This window comes from Danio rerio, chromosome 15 (genome assembly GCF_052040795.2).
Source record: "Danio rerio strain M-AB ecotype USA chromosome 15, GRCz13ab, whole genome shotgun sequence".
NCBI lineage: Eukaryota > Metazoa > Chordata > Actinopteri > Cypriniformes > Danionidae > Danio > Danio rerio.
The window spans coordinates 37,015,252-37,038,356 of record NC_141035.1 but is presented as its reverse complement, the minus strand read 5'-3'; the positions used below and the strand labels follow the sequence as shown (position 1 = coordinate 37,038,356).

At 32.8% G+C, this 23,105-nt stretch overlaps 1 protein-coding gene across 4 annotated transcripts in view; it reads left to right on the top strand.

The window, feature by feature from the left end:
* Window positions 1–22,071, top strand: part of etv1 (ETS variant transcription factor 1) — a 39,754-nt gene extending 17,683 nt beyond the window's left edge. For 3 of the 4 annotated variants that reach the window (XM_087283155.1, XM_087283157.1, XM_087283156.1), the window contains 8 exons: window positions 1,270–1,399; window positions 5,306–5,494; window positions 7,027–7,271; window positions 9,890–9,958; window positions 13,146–13,214; window positions 13,912–14,081; window positions 17,106–17,207; window positions 18,634–22,071. In XM_087283155.1, the coding sequence (XP_087139281.1) occupies window positions 1,270–1,399; window positions 5,306–5,494; window positions 7,027–7,271; window positions 9,890–9,958; window positions 13,146–13,214; window positions 13,912–14,081; window positions 17,106–17,207; window positions 18,634–18,855 (1,196 nt within the window). In that variant the 3' untranslated portion in view covers window positions 18,856–22,071. 4 annotated transcript variants of the gene reach the window in all.
* Window positions 22,072–23,105: the final 1,034 nt, after the last annotated feature.

The window sequence follows — 23,105 nt, the reverse complement described above, 5'->3', positions numbered from 1 at the left end:
CAAAACTATAATAAACTAAATTTATGCAAATAAAAGTTATTGTAAGAAAGATAATTGCACCATATTGCGTCATGGTAAAAAGAAAAAGTAAAGGTTTTATTTAGATTGCATTATTGGTGATTGGGTAGCGTTACATAAAGAAAAAATAAGACCCGTTTAAAGTTATTAAAGACCTACAACACCAAATTTCAGTAAATTTAAGACCTTTTAAGGCCTAAAATTTGAAATTTAAGACATTTTAACATTTTTAAGACTCTGTGGACACCCTGTAGAAATTAATTTACTAAAAAACAGAGAATGAGAAAAACAAACAAAATTTCATTTTATATATACATATATATTTAGTTAGCAAAATTATTTAGTTTTATAACTAAAGCTAAAATATACAAACAAAATGATTATTTGTTGATATTAAATATCAAGTTAAATTCAATAAAATATGAGAAATGCTATTTTTATGGTTAGAAGAATTTGACGATGTTTTAAAAATAACTAAAACTTGCATAAGGATTTACAGTGCTCAGCATATATGAGTGCACCCCATTTTGAAAATGAATATTTTTATCCATTTCTCTGTGAAAATGGGAAATATATATTGGTGCATTTGAACAAAACAGATTTATTAAACATATATATTTATTAAAATAATATTTTAGTCACAGAACATCTTTAGAAATGGAAAGATAATTCATTTAAATTCATAAATTCATGCAAAATATTGAAAAAAAATACAAACTACAACATTTCAACAAAATTGTATGGTTATTTTATTTTTATTTTTTTTTCTCTTCATTTTTGTTATTTTTGAAAATTTTACTCAATATTTTTCCCTAACATACAGTCAGGCTACTAATTTTTGAACCATTATTGTAAGTTATTTTGTTGAATATGCTCCAGATTTGGCTTCAGTACTGACTAAACTAATGTATATGCACAAATATAATATTGTAAAGCATCCTATAGAAAATATAAATTAAAATGAGAGATTTGTGGAGGTGTACTTACATATGCTGAGCACTATAATTTAATAAAGATTTAATCGACAAATCGAATCACATAATGACTAAAATTGAGAATATGATATGACATTTTTAACAAAAATTATAACACTTTCTGTTGATAGTAACAATGCATAAAATAGGTTGTGAGGTCACTTCAACTGGTCATTACATGTAAATAAGAGTGTTTGCAGCACTAATGAACGCACTGAGAGTCTTAATGTAAATATGTAGATTATTTTTCTTATGTGTGTGTGTCTGTTTCTCTCAGTGGGGCTCCACGGGCTGCAGTTGAGGCTGAAGCGAGAGCCTCACAGTCCCTGTGCTGATCTGGGCTCAGCCTGCAGTCAGGAGAGGCCCTTCAGACTCCACTATGGGGAGAAGTGCCTCTATAACATCAGGTACACACACACACACACACACACATACACTAGAGTTGCACAATTAATTGTTGAAATATTGCAAATTTTTTATTTTTATTTTTTTATCTGTTTGCAGTTATTCTCTGATGACGTGTACTTATGTATCTAATGCACTTATTTATTTTTCTTGTTTTTTTTTTTTAATTGAGTTAATGAACGAGGGGTTAGGGGATGGGATTAAAAATGAGCAACATTTAATATTTAATTAGTTTTGTCATACAAAAAAAACAAAAAAAAAACAATAAAACGATTCAAATAAATATTGCAAATTTGCAAATACCCACACAATCTCATTCTAAAATGACCGGTAAAGAGTAAAGTGACTTATTTAGAATTGTGGGGAAAACGTTATGTAAAATGTATTCATTTTGATTCCCAGTTTATGTTAGGTAGTATAATAGTATAATCACAGTGAACATTGTATAATCGTGAACAGTGAACAGTGTATAATCGATAGTATAATCACAGTGAACATTCAGATGTTGTGTTTGCTGGGTTGTTTGGATATAAACACTACTTGTATACAGTAAAGTGTCAAAATAAAGTAAATATGTTAAGATAGAGGTGAATAGGTGACAAGAAGCAGCTGTTAAAATGTCACAAATCATGGATTCAAATGTTTTGTTCAAAAAAGCTGATTCATTCAGCGATGAATAAAGTTTAGCTAGAATGTTATAGAATTAAACTGAAGGTTAGTTCTTGATTTGTAGAATGTTCTTCTAATATTCTTCTAACATTATCCTAACCTCTTTGTTATGATTACATTAATAAACCATTAAGTAAGTGATTCATTTTTTTTACTATTGAATTGATTTGTTGCTTTTCAAAAAACAATGAAAAAAAGATTCAATTTCGCAATGTTTAAATAATATAAAAAAATTACAATATTTTACATTATAATATGTTATATACAATATAAATATATTTACAATATTTAATATTTTTACTTCTAAATTCAGATGTATCTGATTATTATGATACATTTTGACTAATTTCAATATTTTATTGAATGCTGTATTAAATTTTTTTATAAATAAAGTGAAAATAATAACGTATATACTAAATCACATTTTGGGAATGAGTTCTACAGGTTTTATTATTTATCATAATAAAAACAATTATTAATAATTTCTCAAAAGTAAATATCCAAACTAACACTCTAATCACTAATGCTCTGTGTTTGCTGGGGTGTTCAAATTTGAAAAATTGTGTACAGTTTTAATAAAGAAAAAAATAATTTAAATAAAAGTAAATAAAAGCATCTGTTAGCTGAATAAATGTAAATGTGAATTACAAGCACCTATTAAAATCTGTTAGTGACTGAAAGATTTATTTAAATGATTTGTTCAAAAACGCTGATTTTACACACTATTTTATTTCAAATTAATAATATTTTGTTCGAAAAAACGTATGTTCTGTCGACTATTCAGAATTGTGGAGGAATCGTGACCTTTATTTTATTTTTTTAAAGTCTGATTTTTCATTTAACCAGAATCCTGCATCTGCATTACATACAAATTATTCCTATTTTGAAATTGAAATCTAAGATTAACATACAATACTTGTATATCTTACATGCAAATACAGACAAGATCAATGCCAGACATGCCAATCTGGGAGAAATCTGTGTGAAACCATAAGTGTTTCTGCACCAAAGCAGGGAAAATCAACTCTAAACTTTATACATTAAGTGAGTGTCTAACATCACATATTTTGCTTTGCAAATTCAGCCTCGACAGCTGGTGTGAGAAACTTAAGTGATAAATGGCCCCGAATATGTCTACATACATTTGCGAATCATCCCATTTAACAAGCTATTTTTAATCAATCATTTATCAATTTAAGCTGTGCTGTTTTCCTAATTACAGATGTTTGGCGAAAAAAAAGCTGATTTAGTAATGCAAAGGTAGCTTTTGTTATTTGCAATGTTCGTAATTCTGAATTTCAGATATTCACATGCTTTACCTCCAAATGCAAGGTGTGCGTTTCACTTTTTAATACGTGACTAAAGCCTGAATAAAAGCACAGACGTTCATTTGACAGATCAGCCCAAGCCAAGAAGAGTCTTCAAGATTATGGAAGAAATAAATGCACAATAATAATAGTTTTGCTTTAGTTATTTACTCAAAGGCAACCGTACAGCAGGTGCTGTTGGAAATGACTTTGAATGAGATCCACCTGAAATTGGAAAGGGTGAAGAAAACACACACAAAAAAAGAAAGAAAAAAAAAACAAGAAATTACGCTACGGTGCATTAAGTGCAATAAATGGCTTTTCCACTTGGACAAGCGTCTACAGCAAACACGGTTGCTTGGTTACAGTCATCTTCCTATTGATTTGATTTTAAATTTATGACATTTCACTTGGATGTTTTATTTCGCTGGAGGAGCCGACCTGCCCTCATATTGCAGATGGCACTCAAGCCGAACCAACAACCTCAGTGATAATGATGTTCTCTTCAGAGCTGCTTTGGAGATTGTCAAGCCTCATAGACGTCTGTTCCTTCCTTGTCTTTTAATGCTTCTGAATGGAGTGTAATTGCGTTAAGGTTCATCTCTGACAAGATGTCACATGTTTTCTTTACGGTACCTTGTCGATTGTGGCATTTAGGGATAGATTTTGGAGAATTGTGGGTTTTTTTTATTGTTAGATCATAAAACTGCAAAGAATTGAAGGTTTATTTAGCAGGCATGCAATAAAAAGTATCCAAGCAATTCATATTTGCAATAACCTAAATATAAATAGATCAAATATATAACTTTTTTCATTTGAGAATCATAAACAAATGTATCCGTTTACACAAATATATAAAACAGCGCTGTTCAGTATTGATTGTAAAATGGGTTATAAAAATATTGCATTGAGTTGAATTTTGCTGTTGATAATAATAAAAAAAATCTCAAAAATCAGTTCAAGACACTCGAAAACTGTGGAAAAATATTCAAATATATTATTTGAATATTTTTCCACATTTTTTAAATGCCTTGAACTGACTTTTGCTGTTTATTCTGATGAATCTCTAACCCAAAGAGCACCGACACATTATTTAAGCTACCCATGTGCCCCTTTTGTTTGATTTTGAATAATAAAAACCTGTTTAAAATAAATGCAAAAAAAAAATTTTTATATTCATCAGATGTCTCTAAAGTTAATAAAAATATTAAACAGCATTAATGTTTTCAACAATAAAAAAACAGTGTTTTTAAATTCATTGAATGACACTTTTTATGAAAAACAAAAACACAACCGGTCACTTTGGGTCAGTTTTTTTTGCAATAACATTGCAATAACATTTCACAATTGTACAATGTGTACTGTATTTTTGATTAAATAAATGCTGCCTTGGTGAACAGGAGAAGCTTATTTTAAAACATTTAAAAATCCTACTGACTCCAAACTTTTGACATGTAGTGCACATCAAAGTAGAAAACAGCTCTTTTAGTATTTCACAAATAATACTGTGTAAATTCGTCCTTGTTGACCTCAGACTTTTGAAAAAACATGTACAGCAGTTGTATATTTTTTAAATACATTAGTTATTATTTAAAATATAATTGTAATTAAGTGTTTTATTGTGACTTTTTAATATAGGTCAAATATTTTGGTCATGCATTTTGCTTAATTTGTAGCGTATGCATTTTTTTTATTATGTGCATTTAATTTCTGTTGATATCCCCCAAATTAATTTCAAAAGATATCAAAATTAATTCCTGGCCATTTTTAAAACAGCAGTTTTGCATGCATTATGTATTGTGCTGCAGACGAGAAGCTTAAGCGTTTATGTTTTTTTAATTTTGCAGCCTAGCACTGTCTTGTAATAATCTCTGTAGCCTGAAAGGGCCTCAGGGAGGACTAAGTTAAACTGCTGTTCTCTGGTGTCTCCAGTGCCTACGAGCAGAAGCATCCGTCGGGAATGAAGGCCTCCAGCCCTGTGTCGACCCCCTGCAGCACCCCTGTGTCCCCTGGACAGCATGTGTCTCCCACTGCTGCCCCGACCCCCAAACCAGAGCGGACGTACCCACACCTCGCACCCCCACAGCCCCTGCCCGACAGTGCATATCCCATAGACCACAGGTACCAGAACACACTGATGGAGATGGATGGATGGATAGATGGATGACTATAGGGATAAACAGATATATAGAGAGATGGATGGATGGATCTGACTAGAATGACAAACAGATATAGAGGGTTGATTAGACAGAGACAGACAGACGGATGGATGGATGGATGGATGGATGGATGGATGGATGGATGGATGGATGGATGGATGGACGGATGGATGGACGGATGGACAGACAGACGGATGGACAGACAGACGGATGGATGGATGGACAGACGGATGGATGGATGGACAAACAGATATAGATGAATGGAAGAATAAACAAATATATGGATGGATGGTTGGATGGATGGATGGATGGATGGATGGACAAACAGATATAGATGGATGGGCGGATGAATAGATGGATAGATTAATGAATAGAGGAACAAATAAATGGACAAACAGATATAGATGGATGGATGAACGGGTGGATGGAAGACTAAAAGGACAAACAGATATAGATGGATGGATAATTGGGTGGATGGATGAGTAAAAGGACAAACAGAAATAGATGGATGGACGTATAGACAAATGGATGGATAGATAAATAAATAGATGAACAAACAGATATACAGATGGATGTACGAATATATGGATGGACGGACAGATGGATGGATGACTAGAGGGACACAGATATTGATGGATGGATAGACAGGCAGATGGATGGATGACTAAAGGGACAAACAGGTATAGATAGATGAATGGATGGATAGATGGACGGACGGATGGATGACTAAGGGACAAACAGATATAGATGGATAGATTAATGAATAGATGAACAAATTGATGGATGGATGGATGGATGGATGGACAAACATATATAGATAGATGGATGAATGGGTGGATTGATGTCTAAAAGGACAAACATGTAGATAGATGGACGAATATATGGACGGATGGATGGATGGATGGATGACTAGAGGGACAAACAGATATAGACAGATGAATGAATAATTATATGGATGGATGGATGGATGGATGGATGGATGGATGGATGGACAGACAGATATGGATGGATGGATGGATGGATGGACGGACGGATGGATAACTAAAGGGACTAACAGATATAGATGGACGAATAGACAAATGGACGGATATATTATTGAATAGATGAACAAACATGTAGAGATGAAAAGATGAATAGATAGATAAATGGATGGATTGATGGATGGATGATTAGACGGACAAACGGATACAGATGGATGGATGGACAGAGGGATAGATTACTAGAGGGACAGATATAGATGGGTGAAAGGAAGAATATACTGTATGGACGGACGGATGGATGGATGACTAGAGGGACAAACAGATATAGATGAGTGAAAGGAAGAATATATGGACGGATGACTTGAGGGACCAATAGATATAGATGGATGGATGAATGACTACAGGGACAAATAGATATGAGATGGATGGATGGATGGATGGATGGAAGAATAGACGGATGAACAGACAGAGAGATATTGTGTGTGAAATTCATCATGTTTAATGTATTGTTCAGATTCCGCCGGCAGTTGTCGGAGCCCTGTCATTCGTTCCCCTCTCCTTCAATGTCCCGGGACGGACGGCCCATGTACCATCGGCAGATGTCAGAGCCCAGCATCCCCTTCCCTCCTCAGGGCTTCAAGCAGGAGTACGTGGACCCCCTGTTCGAGCATCCGGCCATGATGGGGGCGCCGCTCCCCCAGCCGTACACACACTCCATGATGATCAAACAAGAGCCGCGCGACTTCACCTACGACTCAGGTGAGACGACGACATTAAACATAACACACTTTCTATGTAAATGTAAAGACAGGGAACAGAGGATTATAATTGTTATTTTATTATTATGGTATTGACATCCAGCCGCTTTATTCGGGATGGGGAGAGTGATAGAATTAGTGTGTGATTAGGAAATTTGGGTCTGATCTCATTTCCTGAGGGCCTGGCTGGAAAGGAGAGGGGCCCCCTAATCTGTCCCTCAGGGGCCCGCAGGCTGTCGGCGCAGCTCTGGCATGAATGAAGAGGCTTTTGGTTTTCATTCATGAAAAATGTCGGTGGACTGCAGCCGCTTCAGCTGCTTCCTGCTCACCATGGCAGTCTGTACAGCATAACCTGTTTAGGTTCCTGTTCAGTTCTATTCGTGCAACATTCACTTCCTACAGTTATCTGAGCAGTTGCATTCATTTAAAAATAAATACAAAAATATCTGATTGTGTTTTTGTTTTTTATTTTAAAGTTACATTTACATCAGATACTCAATTCCTAATTATATTATTAATTATAAAACTACATATTATTAGTGTATTATTATTGCATGTTACATAAATATTATACATGTTTTAGACAGAATCTGCTGACTTATATTATTTATTTATTACATATTATTAGTTTTTATTTTTAGGGCCAGACAGTTTCTGCTGACTTATTTTATTTTATTTATTTCTTACATACCATTAATTTTAATTAGTATTATTAGAAGCAGACAGAATCTGCTGACTTACTTTATTGATTTATTACATATTATTATTTTTAATTAGCATTATTGGGGCCTGAGAGAATCTGCTCACTTATTTTATGTGATTATTTAATGTATTTATTTATTACATACTATTAGTTTTTTTTTTATTATTATTAGGGCAAGACAGAACCTGCTGACTTATTTTATTTATTACATATCATTAGTTTTTATTAGTATAATTAGGGCCAGACAGAACCTGCTTACTTATTTTATTAAAATTATTTATTATATATTATTAATTTTTATTAGCATTATTAGGGCCAAACAGAATCTGCAGACTTATTTGATTTAAATTATTTATTTCATATTTCATATATATCATTAGTTTTTGTTAGTATTATTAGGCCCAAACAGAATCTGCTGACTCGTATTATGTAATAAATAAATTAAATAAGTTTTTATTAGCATTATTAGGGCCAGACAGAACCTGCTTACTTATATATATTTTTTTATTAATTTATTACATATTACATACATATCATGAGTTTTTCTTAGCATTATTAGGGCCCAAGAGAACCTGCTGACTTATTTAGTTTTATTTATTACATAATACATACATATTATTGGTATTATCAGGACTTATTTTGTCATTTATTTATTTATTTGTTTTTATATTTTATTTAATTATTTACAATTTATTTTTTATATTAGATGGATATTATATTTATTATTCATATAGTTTTTTATTTTATTTTTTGTAAATAGGAACTGAAAACATATTAACGTTTCAACTTTAATGTAACAATACAAATCCAATTATAACCACTTCCATCTGGTAATAAAGCTACAACAGGTCTCTCATATAATTCATTCATTAAAAACAGAAAATATGAATTTACCAGTTGGTTTGTGTTTAAATCATCTAAGCAAGATTTAAACATTAATATAAACACTAAACAAATACACATTACCATACATTTACATAAGCAAATACATAGATTGAATGATGGGCTCATATCTGTGGCTGCAGATTCTGTGTGGGTCAGGTTATTACAAAATATGAGTTATATAATTAGTAATTCCTGCATTATTATTAGTAGGTAACTCTCATTTTAGACATAATTGTAATTCTAAGTGGTTTAAATTGTAAAAGTGTTTTAAAATAAATGTATTTGAAATAATAAAAAGGAGTAAAATAAATAAAACAAAAGTAAGAAATGATTAAAAACAGATAAAAATGTGTTAATCTGTAAAAAATAATAAAAAATAAAGATGCTCATCTAGTAAATGTTTATAATTTTTTTCCCCTCATTGTCGTCCATTATTATCTCTAAATTAGAGGCAGTAAAAGTTTCCAAATAAAGCGCTGAAAGCTTGATGAGTGTGAGTGATCATTCTGCAATGCTTCTTTACATCAGCGAAGGAGATCATCGACATGTTTTGCATCTCCTCTCGGCCGTTTAAAAGAATTTATTCAGCCTGGCGAAGGAGCTTGTTTGTTGTGAGCTGTGTAAGGACTGGGCAGTCAGCGGCTAATTTAATCAGCGGTAATTTCCTCGACAGGCCCATTACTTGAATGAAACCCTGAGAGATCTTTATAGGTCCAAATGAACAGGGTTAGATGTTTTATGGAGCATTCACTTAAGCTGTCTTGCTCCGCTTTGATTGAATCACAGCTCCAGCAAACAGCAGGTCTGATGTGAAGCGCAAGGATTCAACTGCGGTTCATCAGCGCAAATCTTTTGACCAGTTTTTTGACCTGCTCTTTTGAATGTAAAATTAAATGTTGTGCAGTTTTGCATCACTTATGACTGGGGAAAATATGTACAATGCAATAAAAATGTAATTGATAAAATATGCAATACTAATCAGAACTTTTACATAAATTTATATATTTTTGTTGTCGTTTTTACTTTTTCAGAAGTGCCTAGCTGTCACTCTGTTTATCTCAGACAAGAGGGATACCTGGCACACAGTAACAGAACTGAAGGTAACATATGCAAATGTATTATTTGAAGCCTTGAAGAACTATATAAGTCCTTATTGTCAATTTTTTTTCATTTGGATTGTGAACATTATATTACATATTTTTATTTTGAAGTAATTCATTTATTATTAATAATAATTGATGGTTATTGCCTGTGCCATAAGAAGGTCTATGTATTGTACATTGTTCGTAATTTATTTTCTGATTGTAAATAATAATAATAATAATAATAATAGTAATAATAAACCTTATCTCCTAAGGAGATAACACTTTTCAGTTTCAGTATTAAAAATCAAAAGTTATAGTGATTTGATATTTCTCAAGTGTGGAAGAACGGTATATGTCCAGTTAGTGTGGAATAACAGTATAACTCCAATTCATCATATCACTTTAAATCACTAAATATCTGATTCCTTTATCTCAGGATGCTTTCACACCTAGACTTTTGTTTCGGAACCTGACGATTTCCCCAGTTAGCGCGGTTCGTTTGGCATACGTGAATCCAGCAATCGAGCTCGGACCCAAAACAATTGGTCCGAGATCGCCTGAATGAGGTGGTCTCGGCTTGATTAAAAACAAAGTCTGGAGCGGATCAACTGTAGTGAGAAAACAATACAATCCGATCCCGGCTATATCAGTGTATTATGGATATGTAACAGGTATCAAAGTTCATGCACATTTTTACTACAGAAATTCCAGGACTTTTCCAGGACATTCAAGTCAGTTTTCATGACCTAATGTTTTATTTAACATCTATGTGTACATGGTAAATCATAAGAAAACCACTGCACGTTTATATTTATTACAGCATATCATAAAACAAGCAATGGTTTCGATTTATTCTTATATCTATGTAAAATAGATGATGCTTAGACAGCACTAATGATGCAAGTGCATGTCTTTGGCCAAAAAAAAGTAAAAACAACTAATTTTAAACTAATTTTAGGTAATGTTAATAGTTTGTTCGGTAGGTAAAACTACTTCTATTGTAAAGCTGCGATCACACTGCACTTTTCACTCCATAGACTTCCATTTATACACTGCAAAAAATGCTTTTCTTACTTAGATTTTTTGTCTTGTTTCTAGTCCAAATATCTAAAAATTCCTAAATCAAGAAGAATTTTCTACACAAGCACAACATATTGTCTTGTTTTGAGAAATAATATGCTAATATTAAGTGAGTTTTTCCTTAAAACAAGCAAAATAATCTGCCAATGGGGTAAGCAAAATAATCTTACGTCAAAAGAAAAAACAAGATTATTTTGGCATATTATTTCTCAAAACAAGACAATATGTTTTGCTCGTCAAGAAAAGTCTTCTTGATATGAGAAATTTTAGATATTTAGACTAGAAACAAGACAAAAAATCTAAATAAGAAAAGCATTTTTTTGCAGTGTAGGCACGCGAATGCGGCAGAAACGCAAGCACTTTCTTGCATTTCACTGCATTCGAAAGTTCAAGCTTGGTGAAGTCTTACCTGCAAAATCACATCAGTTAGACAGATAAAAAATAACTTAAAATAAGAATTTTAAATTATGGAGCAATCGCTCACTTTTATTAATGTCTAATCATATTGTTTAACCCCGCCCCTTTTCACAGCACAGAATTTCACAAGATCTATAGTGTGACTGCAGCTTAAGCCACTTTGGACAAAAACATCTGCTTAATGACTAAATGTAAAAATTATTTCCATGACTTTTTCAAACCTTTGTGGGTTTTTCTGTTTTTTTTTTTTTGTTTTCAAATAACAGAACAGGCCTAGAAAATGCCATGTCAAAATTCCATGACTTTTCCAGGTTTTCCATGACCGTATGACCCCTGAGGCATATACTGTATGGCTATGTGATAAGAGAATTATGAGTAGGGCGGGATGTCATTCCTACTGGTAAATGTGCATTTCATGTCAAATAGTTAAAGAATGCTGAACTATTAACAAAAGCTGTTTTTTCCGTTAGAAAAATTGACTGAACAGCAGTCTTGGTTTATCTGTTATGCCTCTCTATAATGCAAAGCCTATAATGCATAATTCTATCCAACGGCTATGTTTTGTCTTACCTCTGATTCATATTTAATGACGATGTCTGTGGGTGTCACCATTCAAAATTAAAGTGCAGGTTTTCACTTATAGTATCTTATTGCTCATCGTCATAAATTAAAATAAGGACACGTGATAGCTGAGCAGGACTGAAAAATGAACATTGCAACAATTTGAATCCCTGTTTCAGAACAAGAGAATCAATCCACAGGTGTGAAAGGACCCTCAGTTTAAATACAGTAACACAAACTTCAGGTTAATATTAAGCCTTTTTTTTCAAGTTCATTATTATTAATAAACAGAAAATACAGTATGAACAATATCAAATACACAGAGCTTCTTACAGTACAGGCAATAACAAACAACTATTACCAAAAAAAAGTACAACAATAAATACATACAATGCTGACATACTTCATAGCTAAATATTGTTGTTTATTTAGAAAAGCTGGTGCAGTGCGCCTGTCTATATATATATATATATATATATATATATATATATATATATATATATATATATATATATATATATATATATATATATATATACTACTTTGAATTGGTCTTGCGCTCTGCCATCTCAGTAGTTTACACAGGACTGGCGTGAAATATGCATTGATACAGCTTTATTATATATGGTATGTGGTTTATTTAGAAAGATTAACTGTTTTTGTGCTGTTTAGCGCTCCTCTGTGCGTTCTGAGAGAGATCACATCACATATACAGTTCCTACACTCACCTCTTTCAGTGTATTCTTCCCTGGTTTTTGTTCTCCTCTTTGATTCAAATATGCTTTCCCAGCATCCCTCAAAGCCTTCCTTACTCTGTCCTTCCAATTGTTCATATCGGCTCTCCTTTTTAATGTCCAAAGTGTACATGAGAGCAAGCAGCATCTCTATTCTTCTTTTTTTCCGTAGGACGCCATATTAATGTTTAAAATGCAGACTTTTAGTTGAGTGAAAATATCTCCAAACTGTTTCTGTATACAAAGTTCACACATACAATTAATGTCAAATGGTTACCTCATGACTTTTTTTTTTTTTTTTTTGGACTTATACGGTTGTTTGTTGCACACACTCATTTAAAATGTGACATTTTAAGGTTTTCTTTAATGTAAAATGTCAGAATATAACTGTGTAAAAATGTTTTCCATAGGCTGTATGTTTGACAAAGTTGCAAGGCACTTCTATGATGACACTTGTGTGGTACCGGAGAAGGCGGAGGGTAAGTTTTTATTCTTTATTATATTTATTTATTTATATTCTGTTTTATTATTATTATTTTTATTGTCTCTATTTTTCTAAAATGAATGACTATTTTTGATGGCCTTAACATGTTCGCATATGCACTATTACAATTTACATGAAGTGAAATATAATTTTCATCTAATATTAGTCTCGTTATGATAAAATGGCTCAATAGCGCCACCTATAAAATTTCAACAAAGCCCCTCTTGTGCAACATTTTACATACATTTATGATATTTACTTTTTAATTTTCCTTCAGCTTAGTCTCTATTTATCAGGGGTCGCCACAGCGGAAGGAACCGCCAACTATTGCAGATGCCTTTTCAGCCGCAACCCAGTACTAGTGAAAATTATTTATAAACTACCAAAAAAAAGTTTCTTGGTTTAAAACACTAAACACAGCCATTTTTAATACTCTTTGCAAATTTGCTTGCAGTTGTTGTTATTTTCGGGCATTATATGAACAAGTATTAGGTTTATCCTTTACACTACAATCTTTAGTGTGATTCACCAGACATGTCATTCACATATAAAAAAACAACTTCAGTTTTCATTCATTTCAGTTTGAAACTTTTTTGCGCCCAGCTTCACCACCATTGTGATGTTTCTCCTAGCATTATGGGATTTAGTTATTAAAAGCTAATGGTATTATTTGGATATATTTCCGTCCGCAGGTGACATAAAGCAGGAGGCGGGGCTTTACCGTGAAGGGCCGACCTATCAGAGACGAGGCTCTCTGCAGCTCTGGCAGTTTCTAGTGGCTCTGCTGGACGATCCCTCAAACTCACATTTCATCGCGTGGACCGGCCGGGGCATGGAGTTTAAACTCATTGAGCCTGAGGAGGTACTGACTAATTGAAATATAACTTTTCTTAGGGAAGATTATATTTGCATGGGGCCTTCATGAGTTCTGCAGACTATAACTGTGGAGTTATGAACATGGCCTTGAACGGTTGGATTTTTTTTCTATAATATTCTGGGTCATTTAAAAAGACTTTGAGAGCATAGACTATTTAAAAGCGTTTTTTAATCATTCTTCTAAGTGGTTAGCACCATTTCCTCTGGGCTCAGAGAACAGTACAATATAAAAAAAAAAACTGATAATTCATGACCACAAGAAAAGCAATTAGTCGACTTCACTTTAAAAAAGTAAACCTGTTGGTTTAAAACTAATTTAATGAACTACACTGAAGAAAAAGGTAAAAGTGATGCATCACAATACAACTATGCATATCAAAAAACAAATCAAATGCTTGTCATAATCATAACTTTACAATGCAAGATGATAATTAAAATGATGTGCGCAGTTTTGGTTTCACTTTCACTGCCGAGTGCAGCTTATGTCATGGCTGCCGTCACTTTGAGGAAAATACCATACATGCAAATCATACCTCCCGTGCGGCTCCCAAACGATCACTCTGTAGCACAAACTGAACGTTATTTACAACTTGATTACCTGTTATTCACAGCCTATGCAGGCTATGTTCAATAAAGTATACATCATTCGCAGCCGCACGTGCATCCTCTCAGTAGTAAACAAACAGTGCGTCAGCTCATGTGGGATTTCGCCGCCGCGAATACGTCATTGCATGAAGACAGAAATGACATTTTTGGGTGAATTATACCTTATAAATACAGTATGTGACTCTTTTAACGCCATTTAGAGGTGTGCACATTGCTAAGCAAAATATATAAAACATCATTAAGACTTCACAACTGATACTGTATATATGCTTCTCTCTCGATCTTGAAAATATAGCTGAATGAATTGTAGAGATGCTGAATTAAGATCGTGTGGGGGGGTTGAATCGATCTTTTTTAAAATTATCGTGCAGCCCTAGTTAAAAACCCCTAAAAAAATTCTAAAAAAAAAAACAGTTGAGTATAAAATCAAATTAAATCAACTTAACAGTTCTAAGTTACAATGGGTTTACTCAATTACTCAAGTAAATTATAAGGTTTTACACTATGTAGGAGCAGATCTAACATGATCTGGAGGGTTTTCCAAAGTTTACAGTCTATAAATTTATATAAAATCAATTATTTTATTAATGATTTTCTCAAAATTAGAAACAAATTAGTGTACTTTATTCAAATTAAAGTGTTTTTTTTTTTTTTTTTTTGCTTCATCTGCAAGATTTTATTCCTAGATTGATTATTCAAAACATCACAACAACATCAACATCAAACATCAACGTTGATTATTTAAAAACTCCAGAGTGTAAAGTGCCGAAAGGGGTGTGTCTGTGTGAATTAACAGTGAGATACCCTACTGTGAGTGTATGTGTGTGTGTTGGCATGGGTCCATGGGGCAGCTGTAGGGAACAGGGCAGTGTTTGTTGGCATCAGGTGAATGAGGTGCAGTAGAGTGAGAGAGGCGGACGGGGCACAGGTGGGTGGTCTCGAGGACAGGTGCAGGAACATCTGCCACCCTCCACTCGCCCTAATGAACACATCTCTGACTGCAGGTATATGGGTACATCTGTGGCCCACCAGAGGGTAGAGGCGCTTTAGCAGAGCTTTGTGTGTTGGAGACGGACCCTCGAGTGGGATAGTTTTTTAATTAGTGGAAAAAAATGTCATATTAAATTCAGTTATTATTTATTTTCATAAATCGTAACAAACATGTCTATTGCACATAAGGCAGATTTTACATGTATTATTTGTTTAATTATAATATAATATAATATAAGGCGAAGCAGTGGCGCAGTAGGTAGTGCTGTCGCCTCACAGCAAGAAGGTCGCTGGTTCGAGCCTTGGCTCAGTTGGCGTTTCTGTGTAGAGTTTATTCTGTGTGGAGTAATATAATATAATATAATATAATATAATATAATATAATATAATATAATATAATATAATATAGGGCAACTTGGTGGTTCAGAGGTTAGCACTGTCGCCTCGCCGCAAGAATTGTTTATGAGCTGTTCTACTGACATTGTTCCACTGTTAAAACAATGAACAAGAGCTATTCATTCAGGTTTATTTGGTGCCATAACAAGTAGTAAAGTGAAAAAAATTATGACTAGATTTGAGGTACTTAAATACATTTATATGTGACAATAAAACTACCAAGAATTAAATACAATTTTTCAAAACATATTCAACAAAGCTACTTAAAAATATATGTTATGAATATGAATACACAGTATTAACATATAGCCAAAAAACACAACCATTCCAGATTTAAAGTGAATAAATATGCAAGTAAAATTGTCAAAAAGTCCCCAAACATCCATATTGTGCATTAAATGGTTTTGTTTAAATTTGTTTAACATTTTAAAATGTTTTGTTTTACTAAAAAACAGTTTGAGTTTAATATCGAACATATTTTGAAAGATAGCAAAACATATTATTGAGGAGGTGTGCTATTTAATATATAGTGAATGTTTAAAATGAAATATCCATTCGTTGATTTTCTTTCGGCTTAGTCCCTTATTTATCAGGAGTCACCACAGCGGAATGAACCACCAACTATGTTTTACGCAGCGGATGCCCTTCCAGCTGCAACCCAGTACTGGGAAACACCCATGCACACTCTCACATTCACACACACTATGGCCAATTTAGTCCAACCAATTCACCTATAGCGCATGTCTTTGGAATGTGGGGGAAACGTAGCACCTGGAGGCAACCCATACAACATGCAAACTCCACCAAGTCACCCTGACAACTGAAATAGCAGAAAGTAAAATATTAATCTTGAGACAAAATTATACTTTGATTTTAAAGTAGAGGTTCCAAACATAATGGTTCAATGTTTTCTGAAAAATCTGTTTTAATTCTGTGTGAATATGTGTAAAATGGTATATTCAGCTAATGTGTGAGAGAGCTGTTTGTTTGTAATGCCTCTTTTACTTTTGCATCAAAGGTGGCGCGACGTTGGGGAATCCAAAAGAATCGACCCGCCATGAACTACGACAAACTCAGCAGATCGCTGCGCTACTACTATGAAAAAGGCATCATGCAAAAGGTAACACAAGCTAATGTGTTTTTTATACTAATGATGCTAACATTCAAATGTGATGCTAAGCTACATTAATAAAATCATCAAACATAAAAGGACTCAATTAAATTGATCAAAATTCATCGAAACAATCCATAATTTGAGCAAAAATATTAAGCGTAACTGTATTAAACATTAATATTAAAGTATTTCTGTATTTAAAAAAGCATTTTAACTGTGTGTGTGTATATATATATATATATATATATATATATATATATATATATATTAACTGTCAATATCTTTATTTATATATATTTATAAGATTTTTTTTAGCACAATTCTAAACATAATAGTTTTAATAATTCATCTCTAATAACTGATTTATTTTTTCTTTGCCATGATGGCAGTTCTGATATTTGACTAGACATTTTTCAAGACACTTGTATACAGTTTAAAGTGACATTTAAAGGCTTAACTAGGTTAATTAACTAGGCAGGTTAGGTTAATTAGGCAAGTTATTGTATAACGATAGCTTGTTCTGTATCGAAAAAAATAGCTTAAAGGGGCTATTAATATTGACCTAAATTGATCAAAATTCATCGAAACAATCCATAATTTGTGCAAAAAAATTAAGCAAATCTGTATTAAACATTAATATTAAAGTATTTCTGTATTTAAAAAAGCATTTTAACTGTGTGTGTGTGTGTGTGTGTGTGTGTGTGTGTGTATATATATATATATATATATATATATATTAACTGTCAATATCTTTATATATATATATATATATATATATATATATATATATATATATATATATATAAGATTTTTTTCAGCACATTTCTAAACATAATAGTTTTAATAATTCATCTCTAATAACTGATTTATTTTATCTTTGCCATGATGGCAGTTCTGATATTTGACTAGACATTTTTCAAGACACTTGTATACAGTTTAAAGTGACATTTAAAGGCTTAACTAGGTTAATTAACTAGGCAGGTTAGGGTAATTAGGCAAGTAATTGTATAACGATAACTTGTTCTGTATCGAAAAAAAATAGCTTAAAGGGGCTATTAATATTGACCTAAAAATGTTTTTTTTTTTTTTTTTTTAATAAAAACTTCTTTTATTCCAGCCGAAATAAAACAAATAAGACTTTCTCCAGAAGAAAAAAATATTATCAGACATACTGTGAAAATTTCCATGCTATTTTAAACATCATTTGGGAAATATTAAAAAAAATAATAATTCAAAGGATAAATATGATTTCAACTGTATAGATGTGATTTTTTTCACTTAACTTACACTTTAAGTAACAAAAGATGTATTCATTTTGAGTTTTGATATTTTAACCTCTGTATACATTAATGTTGAAATGAATGTCATTGCAAAGTATTTTCTAAGTCTCTGTCGAAACACGCAGTTAACATTATGTCTTGTGTCCTCGAAGGTGGCAGGCGAGAGATACGTATACAAGTTTGTCTGTGACCCCGAGGCTCTGTTCTCCATGGCCTTCCCCGACAATCAGCGTCCCGTGCTGAAAACCGACCTGGAGCGACAGATCAACGAGGAGGACACCGTCCCGCTGTCGCACTTTGATGAAAACATGGCCTACATTCAAGAGGGAGGATACTGTAACCCACACCCATACAACGAGGCCTATGTCTACTGAAAAAACAGTCATTCCCCAGGACAAAAGACAGCACTTTATGGACAGATGGCAGTGTGTAAACCTACAAACGTACTGGTGTAGTTGCGTTAGATGCTCCTTTGGTGTTTTTTTTTTTTTTTTTTGGTTTGTTTTGGTTGTTGCTATTGAAGGGGATTGGGCGATTCAGCATGCCGTTTTCCAACAGCGAAAGACTCTCAAAATGGACAGAGGATTCAAACTATTTAGACGGAGAAATCCTAACCTCTTTTACCATCAGAACTCTTCGGATTGTTTGTGGAGCACTTTGTTATTTTCGCAAATTTGTTGTGGGTTTTTTCCCCTCTTTCCTCCCTTGGTGTCAATTTGAGTAAAGAATACAGTGTATGGAAATAAAAACTCTCAAACGCAAAGTAAAATGAGCACATTAGTGACCCTGGATCACAAAACCAGTCTTATGTGGCACAGATATTCAGCTTATTTTTGACATACACAGATATTTATTTTTTGCCGCAGCCCGTTTTTGGCTTGAGACTTTCAGTGTCATTCACTTACACTGAATTTTAGATGTTAAAAACAGCTTAATATGCTCCTCGATGCTGCAAGCTGACGGTTTATTATTTTATTATTCTAACTTTTATGTATAGTCATGAACAAACCTGTAACGCATGCACATCCGCCTTGTATAATACGGTCAATACCAGTGTTGGCAGATGTAGCTGACTGATTCCAGAATAAAGCTATCAAAAATCTGCCGAAATACAAAAACAAGCGCCCAGATATCTGAAGGTTGTTGTTAAACCGCCCAATTTTTCTCTACCCCCCTATGTGATTGTTTACTCACACAATCAAATTTAAAACCGCCCAACCTGGCAACACTGAACCCCTTTACATATTGACTACTGTATTGATCAAAGTTTCCATTAAACTTGTCCTAAAACTATTGAATAACAATCATTCTTGTCTCAGAAAAATGTTTTTGATCCATTTCAAATGTTGACTACTATATTTTTTGACAATAACCCAAATACACTGTACTAATTTCAAAGTTATAGATTTTTATTTTATGCCAAAATAATTTAAATATTATGTAAAGATAATATCCCATTAGGCGTCGCAGTTGGTAGTGCAGTCGCCTCTTAGCAAGAAGGTCGCTGGTTCGAGCCTCCGGGTGCTCCGGTTTCCCCCACAGTCCAAAGAAATGCAGTACAGGTGAATTGGGTAGGCTAAATTGTCCGTAGTGTATGAGTGTGAGTAAGTGTTTATGGATCTTTTCCAGAGATGGGTTGCAGCTGGAAGGGCATCCGCTGTGTAAAACATATGCTGGATATGTTAGCGGTTCATTCCCCTGTGGCGGAGGGACTAAGCCAAAAAGAAAATGAATGAATGAATGAATCAATATCTCATGAGGATGTTTAATAAATTTCTTGCCAAAAGCCGTTATCTTAATACTTTAATTTTTAAATGTTAAATAGTAGTTGTTTCTTGACCAAACATTGTCAGATCATTCTCAAGGGAGAGCTTATTGATTCAGATTTCAGATTATGTAAAAATCTCAATTTCAGGAAATTGACCCTTAAGACTGGTTTTGTGGTCACATTTGGTCAGAAAAATAGCCTTTAGGCATGCTTTTCTGTCCATAAAATAATGAAATACAACAAAACATGTTAAAATGTAGTCCACTAATATTGGCACCTTTGATAAATATGACCACAGATGCTGTAAAAATGTTGCCTTCCACACAATTCCTTCATGTTGTCCCAACAGAAATTGAGTTATCTTCATTATTTAACAAAATTTAAGTGGATTGAACTTGCAAAAAACTCAAAAAAAATGCAAGAATTGAGTTTATTCAGCTTATTTGAAGTAAGATGTTTTAACAGAGAGCAAAAATGATTTTGCTCAAGATATTAACATAAATAACTGCCCTCATTAAGAATTAAAGATGAGCAAACACGTCACGATTTTTATCAAAATACGAATAGCTTTGTTAAATATAAGTGTCACAATTATGCACCTATGAACTCAAATAACCGAAATATTTACAAAGAATATCTTTACTCATAGCTGTCACGGTGGCGCAGAGGGTAGCACGATCGCCTCAAAGCAAGATCACTGGTTTGAGTCCCGGTGCGGAGTTTGCATGTTCTCCCCATGTCTGCGTGGGTTTTCTCTCGATGCTCTGGTTTCCCCCACAGTCCAAAGACATGCAATATAGGTGAATTGAATAAGCTAAATTGGCTGTAGTGTATGTGTGTGAATGCAAGAGTGCATGGGTGTTTCAAAGTGTTTTGTAGTGTCTGGAAGGGCATCCATTGCGTAAAACGTGCAGGATAAGTTGGCGGTTCATTCCACTGTGGTGACCCCTGATTAATAAAGGGACCAAGACAAAAAGAAAATTAATGAATGAATCTTTACTAATTTCATTAGGAAATTATTTAAAGAATGGCAGAAATTTGAGAAAACAATAATGAAATTGTTAAATTATTATTATTATTATTACACAAAAAAAACACGAGCTCCTTTAGTTTTGTTCTTTGCATTTTTAGAAAAAGATCAAACAATAATAATGAAATAATACATTTTGATCATATCAACAATGGGTGCCAATATTATTGAGGGTCACTGTTTTTTTTTTGGGATGAGATATTCACTAATATCCAAGTTATACCCCTATATAATTTTTTTTGCATTCCTTCGTAATGTATTAAAAAGCATAAATGAAAAAAAAAAAATCCCATTACCGCATGATTTCGTAAAACTGCTCCAATTTTGTTTGTTTGTTTACTTATCCCCCGTCAAAGTCTAAATCTGTATACTTCTGTAACAACACCATCTTTCACTGAAAAGCGCCTATAGATATCCAATAGTTCTCTTCAGACCGATCTTGTGCAAGGTGCGAGCTTCACACATTTCTATGATTAGAGTGACAAATTGCTTTTTTATTAGGGAAAAAAAGTGGATGTTGGTCCATTATCGCTCTCCCATATGCCATTTTTGAAAATATAAACCATGTATATTCAGGTTGATGCACCTCGATGCTGCTTTTCGTGTAAATTTAGTCACGTATGATCAGACGGCAGCTATGCCCTGCAGTACGTCCATTGTTGTTTTCTCATTCTTTTTTTTTTTTTACATGGAAAAAAACATCAGTGTTTATTGAATGTAAAAAATATATACATAATTGCGAAGGGAATGGCAATAGCTACACTTCTGTAATAAAATAGTGTTGAAATACAACTGGGTTGTTTTGAAGCGTGCATTTTTGTTAATCTTTGGGCCATATTTTAATGACAAGCAAGCAAATAAGCAGTAGTTCATACATTTATTCAGGTTTCAGATCCATATTAAACTGGCAGAAATAAGATTTGACCTTTTTTATTTCATTATGCTGAATTTTACTGTAACGTTGCTTGCCAAAGTTGTTTTTTTATATGTATCTGTCTATTTTATGTGTTTTTTTTTTAATTCATTTTCATTTAGATGTTCAAAGAGAAATGTTAAGATTTCAGTGTAAATCGTCTTTCCCGGCTCAAATTCAAGTAATTTTGTTATGTATTTCTGTCATATTTGTTTATTTATTCATTTATTTATTTATTTTATAAATGTGTGTACAAAGCTTTTGATCATTTTATTTATCAAAAATTCAGTTTACTTATTTTGGCACATCAAATTCAACTAAATAAAAATGAGAACTATTCCCTTGTCAACAGAAATAAAAGGTGTTTATTTATTTATTTAATTATTTAATTTAATTTCTGTCAAGGTTTAATAAAATTTCAAGCAACAAAAATGGTTTTAGTTTAATGGTTTTAGTTTATAAAATAAAATTATTAAATTATAAAAGGTGCTGCTGTCAAAATGCTGCCCACAGAAAATCTGATTGCCATTTAGGGAACCAACAAAACAATCATCTGTATGATTTCAAATATTTTATTTTTTTTTTCATTTGTTTGTTTTAACTTGTGCAGTTTTCTAAATATCAATGTACTTTATTTAAATATTTAAAAATGCATTTTTATTTTAACATGATTACATTTTGGTCAATCATGTATTTCCGCATAGTTTATTTAATTTTTCTTATTTGAATTGACAAATTTTTGGTGTTAAAATGTTTGACAAAGTAACTTTTATTGATATTTTTGCTTACTTTAAAATGATACACTGACTACATTTACATGGACATCAGTAATCAAATTATTTGCCTTAATCTGAATAAGACAATAATATGATTGAAGTTGCTTCTTGAATGTTTCTTTCATGATCCAGTTTTA